Below are 9,189 nucleotides of genomic sequence, written 5' to 3'. Positions count from 1 at the left end.
AATAAGTCAACTGGGTCTTATAATTAGGACCGGAGGTAGTATCATATAATGTTTGTATTAAAAGATAAATAGAAGTAAATAGGGAAAATTGTAAAAAAGACCTTGGAATTGCAAAAACGCAGATAGGGACCATTGACAACTTCACTTTAGGTTTGACAACTTCAGGGCATATTATTCTTGTCAAAACCTAAAGTAAAGTTGTCAAGGGTCCCTATCTGCGAATAATTCAAGGTACAATTTTCCCAAGTAAATATGCATGGTTGTACAAATGTTAAACATCCCATTTATATATTTGATTTTGTGCAGGATTGAAGGCCAACGAAACAAACCACCATGTGCAACTGTCATCGTTTGGTACACCGCCCTCATGAAGGGACTTTGGAAATGGAACAAAAAAATACACGACAACCACGGGGATTTTTTTTTTTTTTTTTTGCGGGGTGACAACAACCGTAAGGACTTGACTACTCCGCGGCTTTATCTTGTTGTTTGGAATTAATACTACCTCCGATCCTAATTATAAGACCCTGTTGACTTATTTGAGGAGATTAAGGAAGTAAGTTAAATTAGTTATTTGTAATAAATAAGTGTTGTCATTCCTTAAATATCCTTGCTAATTAAGTATATTGGCTAGAACTATCATTATTAGAAAGATTATTTTGGAAAAAAAATGCATAAATATGAGAGATAAAATGGATTGGGGTCTTATAATTAGGACCAAACAAAAAGTCAAACAGAGTCTTATAATAAGGACGGAGGTAGTAGAATTATCCTTTTTACTGGAATTATAGACTAATTCAAACAAAAGTCGTTTTCTTCTGAAATGCTTAGCCATGATTAATATTTGGTATTTTATTTAATAATGTGCTGATTAGCTGTTTCCAGTTCATTAAAACAAAATATAATGGCCCCATTTGGATTGAACTCAATGTCATATGCATGACGTATTGTGTAAGGATGCAAAACAAAATCATTCAGATAACCATCTTTATAGGCTAGAAAGCATTTATTTCATTTCAATCAGGGAGGCGTTTATGAATAATGATTAAGCTGTGGTTGACTATATACGGATTCTAATCTGATTTTGTTTGGCAGGGAAACTTTGTAAATTAATTAGACCTTGACTTCTACGTGTGCCTACGTTTCCAGTTCCCCGATCTCATCCGCTCCAGTCCATTTTATTATTGGTCAAGAGATCATACGAATCAGTAACTCAAATTCAAATTCAGATAAGAGCAAACAGGATGTAAAGTTCAAATCATATCTTTGATTATTGAATTTGTTCCACTGTTTTGGAAGATATTATTAATTTTTGTTGGGAGCATGCGTATTCCTCTCATTTAACTATAGATAAGCATCTCAACATTCACTTTCCTTCGAGACAATGAAATCTACCACATAGACCATCAAAATGAGAAACTACCTCCAATCCTCATCATGGAAGTAGTAGAAAACTTGAGAGGGCACAATGGAAACGTCTTCATCAGTAATAACGGGAAGCCCCTTAAGACTCCTTAGTTATTTATATTTATTATACATGCAACAAAAATTAGTTGTAAGGTACAAAATTTACATCTCTATACCCTCAAAAGCCGCTCTAAGGGATAATGTTCAACCGACATTTTATCTGCAAACAGAGTTACAGGGTGCCCGCCGTAAAGAAACAAGGAACAGAAAACGACACTCAACTTTCATTATCACTCCCTCACCCTCTGGATCCGTTCTTGGAGCTTCCAGTTAGATACATACATCGCCAATTATTCTTCTCTTGGGTTATTTTCATATTCAATGCCACTTACATATATTGCACAAACCGCCATTCACTTCATCTCAAATTTTCTGTTTCATATTCATGTCATTAACGAGCAGCTGTCCCCTCCGTCGCCATTCTGTTTGCACCATCTTCTTCTTCTTCCTCCTCTGCTTCCCACAGGAAGTGCGCATAGGACCCCAAAATGGAGCTTCAAGTAAGAAAGTGACTGTTATTATTGCGTGTTCGGTTTTCAAGAAAAATTTGTAAAGCCAATTTATATTTTAAAGGAGAAGATGAAGAAGTAAGATACCAGTCGTTAGGGGAGGCATGAACGGCGTGTTTGAAGTAAGATTCGGCTCTGCCTTCGTCTCTCTGTGTTTCCCATATGAGCTTCCCGTACAGAGAAAGCAACTCGCCATCTCCGGGATTCGCAAGGATTGCTCTTCCGTAATATTCCTCTGCTCTCACAGCGTCCTTCTCCACCTGCGCCAGTAGATCGTATGATTATAGGTTCACTTAGAGATCATCCACATGTAAGATTCTTATGGAAATTGAAGATTCTAGAAGTTACCTCATAAAGAAATTTCCCGTAATTCCCTAGCAGAAGTGCGTCTGTTGGGTTTGATTTGAGCACTTCCTTATAGTACGCACCTATTTTCACCCTATCACCATCGTTTCCACCGGTGACTGTCGCGATCCCGTCGTCACGCCCGCTTCCGACTCCACCACCGAATCCAAACTCCTCCGTCAAGATTCCAATGTCAGGTCGAACTCCGGCATAGTTCGACTTACCTCCGATGTCGCACCATTCGCTTTCGTATAGGACTTCGTCGCCCGACACAGTGGCCGGAAAAGAACGTGACCCAGATTGCTTCATCTTCCGGGAAACACCGAAACTCTCAGTAGCCGATCGAATCGCGTCACTTTCAGATAACGCTCTGTCGATCATCCTCGGAGGAGTATCTCTCTGGTCAGGGGAGTGGAGATTCAGCGAAATCGAGGAAGAACGACGGGGAATGTGATCGCGGGGGAGCGAAGCATGACTGGACAAAGAAGAGTAGGAAAAACCGGAAAAGACCGGCTTCTGAACCGGACCAGAGCCGGTTCTGAAGAGAGAAGCACTCATGGCTTTCATGTGAAGCTCGAGTGGGAAGAGAGAGGGTGAGCGAGGGTGAAGGAAGACCCGGAAGCTCTGGCTTAGTCAAGAGTTTGCAGAGCGCGAGGGAAGACTATATATGGAAACATGGGCGAATATAGGTCGTTGGATGGGATGAGGAGGTTGACCTGAGAGAGAAGGAGATGAGAACACGTGGCGGGGGTTCACGTGAGGCCGTGAGGCGGGGAGGGGAGATGGAAGTACGGAGAAGATGGAGCTTTCCTGTGGGAGGAGGCCAGGAGGGAGGCAGCAGGCGAGAAGAACGTGATCGAGCATTCATCCAACGCCACGTGTGGTGGGGGCATTTATTACTCTGAAATTCCTGAAATTATTGGGCGGAGTCAATTTCAAGTACTCCATAAAAATAATTTTATTTTAATTAATTTTTACAAATTAAAATCAAGTTAAAAATGAATAACTATTAACTAGTGTGATATGGTTTGTGTTTAGACTTTTTAGGTTAAAAAATTATTTATCTCTAAAATCATGTTAAATATTGTCTTTGGTTTTTAATATAAGAATTAATTAACTAATTTGAGCAGATTAAAAAAAATTAGTTAAATTAGTTATTTATAATAAATAGGCGTTATCTTTCCTAAAATACTCTTTATAATGATCTGTAATAGCTAAAACTATTATTTAATAAAATTTTTAAGATGTACAACTAATACAAAAATTATCTTAAAAAATTTGATAAATATAAAAGATTAAATGGCTTGATATCTTATATTTAAAATTAAATTAAATGTTAAATTAGCTTTTATGTTAAAAACTTGAGCAAAGATCATTTTGATCTTAATTGACATTTTAAGTTAGAAAACTTAGATGTGATGTGGGCTTTTCCATGCCAATCATAGCATAATACATCAGAAATTACAGGCCGAAATCGAAGTAAACTTCGGGCAGTTTAAGGAAGTAGTATTGTTGAGGCGGCGCTGGATTTTATAAGACGAAAACAGGTCATTAGTAAACCAACATATCCAGACCACTAAAAATAGATTCTCTGGAAGGCTGTTTTAATTTTTAAACAGGATAAATTTACGGTTTAAAAATAAGTTTCAGTAAAAAGTGCCTAATATTAGATATAAATCTCAGGCATTGGAGAAAATCGACAAATTTCAGCAGCACTGACTCGCTGGTGAATACAATAGCTGATTGCTCCACTGCCCATCTTAATATACAATTTTTTTTAATATACAGATCTTAATATACATTTGAATAAATGTTTCTCGCTGAGCTTCAGTTTTCGTTTTGGTAAAGGTCAGATAACTATAATTTAACCCTGTAAGGAATCAAGCCGAAGTGAAGAGGCGACAAAAAACTTGCTCTTGCTCTGATTAACCGAAAATAGTGAAATTTCAGAAGTGGCTAAAGGAGTAACCAGATTAAATCGCGATACAAACAAATAATTGTGGACCTTCTTGTTATGTTACATTTTTTTTTTAACTTCCATAAATTACATAGACCCATATATATATATATATTAGCTGTATGAAACTAGTATTTCTTTTAAGCACAGATATTCTTCTATTAAAAATACCACTTCAAGTAAAAAATTCAAATCTTGATTGGTTGAGTTTCAGTTTCCATTTTGGGCCTTGAAAAAACAAGCTTCCAAATTCAGATCTTTTTGGTAAAGGTCAGATAACTATGATTGAACCCTGTGAGGAATCAAGCCCAGTTGAAGAAGCGACAAAAACGCTGCTCTTGTTCTCTGTAGGTTTCGTGGTTGTTGTTCTTTTGTCATCATCCAGCAGTAATTTCACAAGCGAATTTTATTTTTCCACTTATTATTTTCTTGGCTGTGCTTTTATGGAGCCTTGAACTCTTCGCTAATAAAAGGCCAGAGTGGATTCATGAATCTAAGAGAGTTGTTGGTTTGCATATATAACAATGGGCAAGCAAATGGTTAGAACTGGGTTTATTGTTTCTTTCTGTGTTCGCCGATGGTTTTTTGCCAAAAATGGTTTCGAGGATGATAGTGAAGTTAAAACTTAAAAGCGGCTCAGCCTACTCTCTCAGTTGACTCCAAAATTTGTTCTTTTCTATCAAGTTGCTCCCCCAAGATAAGCCTCATCATTCACTGCCTTCTTTTTGGACCTTCTGTTGCCCCGCTATAATTCCAGATTTAATGACTTTGAATTTTTTTAATTGTTTTAAAATTTATGCCAAAAAATTCCATTCATAAAATAGTGCCCGAAATTTGCAAAAAGATAAAAAATAAATAAATGAAGTCATGAAAAAAAAAATCAAATGGGTCGAGGTTTATTTAATCAAAAACTATCTTTCTTTATGCCAAAATCATAACAATTTGTGAAAAAATAATTTATGACATTTGACGCAATCGCGAGTACCTGAGCAAACTCCCAATGACATTTTTTTTTTAGCATTTTTTGCCAGAAAATAACAATATCATGAAACCAAGATAAATTTTTAATATAAGGGTTAATACAAATTTTAGTCCTTTAAATTTGTTCTTGTTTTGGTTTTGGTCCATCAAATTTTAAAACATAGGTTTTGGTCTCTTAATTTTTTTCATTTAAAAATTAATCCCTATAATTTAATAAAAATTTGGACTATTTTACCCCTCAACTTGAAAAACTAAAGATTATATTAACCCTTAACACAATAACAAAGCATAACACCCAAAAACATAAACCACCCAACTAGCAAAAGTAAAATCGACCATGATTATTAACGGATGCAACACCAATTCAATGAAGCTTTAGCAACTCCATTAGCTATTAAATTAACGCTTTTTTGGGGAATCCATGACGAAGCATGATTCCCAACTAGGTTACTTGAAATAAGGATATTCTCCGAAAGGTTATCACAGTCTCAGACTCTCAGTCCAAAGCGACACAATATTTTTGGCACTATTTTCGTATATACGGAGTAATTTAATTTAGTTATGTGTTATTGATAAAGCTAAGTTTGATATTTACTCTAAGCATTATTATAAAATTCTAGATCTTTCTATCTGGTGATTTGTAATGCACTTAAAGTTTGTGGAGACAATTACTTAAAGTAAGCTAACTATTTATTCGTCACAAATGTAAAGGATTGCACGTGACTTGTTAATTTGCTGTGTAAGATATCTTCCGAGTTCATATTATTTAGGATCCCAATCATTCTATCTCATATAAGATCGATAACAAGTGTCACTATTTTGAGCGACACAGTCACATAAAAAGTCGTCACATGAGATTATTAAAAAATTAATTAATTAAGCTTTCTTTTGCTGTCGTGGAAGGACAGCAATGAACTGATGCAAATTAAGGTCTTTTCCTTGTTCAAAAGTTTAATCACTCTTTTTTTGGGAATCAATATTTCATACTCCTCCGGTCCTTAATATAAGACCCATTTAACTAATTTGATTAGATTAAGGAAGTTAGGTAAGTTAGTTAATTATAAGAAATATGACACGTTTTTCCTAAAATACCATAATTATATTTCTTAATACCCCATCTTCCTCTTCTACTTGATTATGGTTGAAGGAGTATCCATAAGGGTAATTTAGAGAAAATTGATAAATATGATAAATGGGTCTTATATTTAGGACCAAAACTAACTCACCAATTGGGTCCTATATTAAGGACCAGAGGAGTAGATTATAACTCAGGACGGAAATATGAAGGCGGCAAAAGAGGATCATGTTGTGCAAAATTAAAACTTGAGGGATGTATCATCCACATGTCAATTTTTGAAGTTGATAGAAGTTAAAGTGCACTGTCCTAACCACCGGCCTGTTGGCCCAGTGGTGTGGGTGCGCGCGTGATGCGGGTTCGATCCGGTTTCTTTGTAACTCAAAAAAAAAAAAGTGCACTGTCCTAAAATGAGGAGAGTTCTTTATAACTTAACGTTGTTTACAATGTACAACAGTATTTTCAATATAAATAAATGAACATCAAAAATCTGGGCACAGAGGAGGAGAGAAATGTAATTTTGTTTGCTTATCTTCCTAGTTAAAAATGAAAAAGGGACAAAAATAAATGGCCTAAAGGTGTAAATAAGCCTATTAAGAACATATTACGTATGTTTGGATTAGCTATTAGAAAAATAATTTATTGTCAATTTAGCTTATGAAAAAGTAAAGTTGGGTAAAAACTAAATTGGATAAGTTAAATTACGTTTAGATTGGAGTTCAGAAAAGTTAGTTTGTAAAAGTCAGATTAATAAAAAGTTGTTTGAATTATAGTTGAGTAAAAATAAGTTTAGTTGTAAAATGACCAAAAATAAGTATAGGTTTTAATAAATAATGAAACATGATTAAAAAAATAATTTTACATAATACAATGAATTTAAAATGATTTAATATAAAGAAGTGCAATTTAATGAGTAAATTAAATTTTAAAATTTTTAAAAAAATTATGAAAAATATTTTAAATATAAAGTGAAATATGATTAAAAAAATGAATTGACATAATACAATAAATTTAAATTAATTTAATATGAAGAGTGAAATTGAATAAGTAAATTAAATAACAGTCCTAAAGTTTGGGGTCTTTGAATATTTTTTAATAAAAATGTACAGAAGTTTAAAAAATAGGAATGATGCGGATACCTATAGTTAGGTTAAGGTAAAAATGGGCTCTAATTTTATAATATACATACTGATATTTTTTTTAAAAACTATAGTGTACCTAAATTATAATACGGAAATAAAGGGTAGGTCAACTAGATTTATTTACTCTTTTCGCCCCTAATTAACATCGTATTTGCCATCCAAAGCTCATCACAAAAACTGAAAATTGAAAAATAAAAAAGAACAATTCAGAACAAATAAAGTTTCATAGGCGTCGTCCTTTCAGTTATCTTCTTTGTCTTTGCCTCCGCACTTTTGTTCATCATCTTCCTCTGAATCAAATGTGTTTTTCTCCATGACTAAATAACATAATTGGCACCCAATCTTCTTCGATCGCCACGAGGTCGTGTGATAGCTCTTGATATCGTTGCAGAACCATTTCCTTGGTGGCGCCAAGGATTTCCTCGGCGATCCTCAAAAAATATTCAAAGACCCTAAATGGAGCTCACCGCGATGAGGGCAGAGCTTCTTTGAAAATTTGAAAGTGAATGAGGGAATAATAGCAGAGAGAAAAATAAAAGAGGAATGATTCCTGGCACGTCATGGTCCAGAACAAGCTCTTCAAATAAGCCCCTCTTAGGAGCTTACTTTGAAACACTCAGTCATGCAGCTTATCAACCGCAAGTCCAATTGGACACAAGCTCTCCCAAACATGATAAATCTTCCAATCGGGTTTGTAGTGAAAATAAGATACTTTTAAACCCAAAAAAAGTGATACCAAACAGGCACATTGTTAAGCCCAGCAGCGAATGTATAAAGTCCACTATTATGTAGTATGAACAGGTATGAATAAGAGTTCGAATTCCTAGTGAGATAATATCTCTATATTTAATACTTAATAGTATCTCAAACAGCATCATCTCTAATTAAAAACAATACTTGGGCGGCGCAAAAAAAAAATGTACTGCAACTCCATGCTTTTGTTCCTGCCTTCATGCTCATGGCTAAGCATTTAACTTCTTAAATCTAAATCACAATCTTATTCAAGCATGTTGAATATATTTATTCTATTCTTTTCATCTCCATGTCCCATAATTAAATTTCCTCCGTTTGAATATACCGAAACTGTATGCAATTCTCAATTTTTAAAAGTAAAAGTGCATCTTTATCTTATAATTTTACTCAAATTTTATTTTACTTCCTTCTCAATCTTATAAGTGTCTTTTAAGCCGTTTAATTTGACACCATTAGTTTCATAAACAAAAATTATTGACATTAATTGAAAATTTAAATGTTAATAAAACATTTTTAAATACTGACAACACTTTCTGGTTCTTTTTATAAAGTAAAGAGAGAAACTTTTTTAGTCTTATTTATAAAGCACTGAGATTGAGGGAAATTTTTTATACTAATATAAAATTTTACCCTTCATTTATTATTATGTTGATAATGTTTACATAAGGTATAATGTATATTAAATAGGGATAAAATTGAAAAGTTATTGAATTTTAAATCAAAGCTAATAAAGTTTAAAATTTTTCTTGATCTGTGTAGAATATATTGAAAGTGACTTATAAATAAGATTAAATGAGTATTAAGTTTGATTTTATAAAAATAATAATGATTGATAAAAAAAAATACTTTTTAAAATTAACGGTTATCGGATTAAAACTACTTCGCAAAACAGACAGACCAAACCGAACGTTATATGAATTAGAGGACCGATGCACATTAGTACCCCCCGGGGGTGGGGTT

At 33.9% G+C, this 9,189-nt stretch overlaps 1 protein-coding gene across 1 annotated transcript; it reads right to left on the bottom strand.

Annotated features, from left to right (window-relative positions):
• Positions 1-1,531: 1,531 nt before the first annotated feature.
• Positions 1,532-2,963, bottom strand: LOC114740366 (uncharacterized). The gene is made up of 3 exons (XM_028928511.1): positions 2,325-2,963; positions 2,064-2,236; positions 1,532-1,961 (listed from the first exon to the last, which is right to left on the bottom strand). The coding sequence occupies exons 1-3, from the start codon at positions 2,886-2,888 to the stop codon at positions 1,859-1,861; spliced, it is 840 nt and encodes a 279-aa protein (XP_028784344.1). The 5' UTR covers positions 2,889-2,963; the 3' UTR covers positions 1,532-1,858.
• Positions 2,964-9,189: the final 6,226 nt, after the last annotated feature.

The sequence above is a fragment of the Neltuma alba genome, unplaced genomic scaffold, assembly GCF_004799145.2.
Source record: "Neltuma alba isolate B1F8T4 unplaced genomic scaffold, ASM479914v2 tig00003124_pilon, whole genome shotgun sequence".
Lineage (NCBI taxonomy): Eukaryota > Viridiplantae > Streptophyta > Magnoliopsida > Fabales > Fabaceae > Neltuma > Neltuma alba.
The sequence above is the reverse complement of the archived record's forward strand: the minus strand, read 5'-3'. Positions and strand labels throughout refer to the sequence as shown.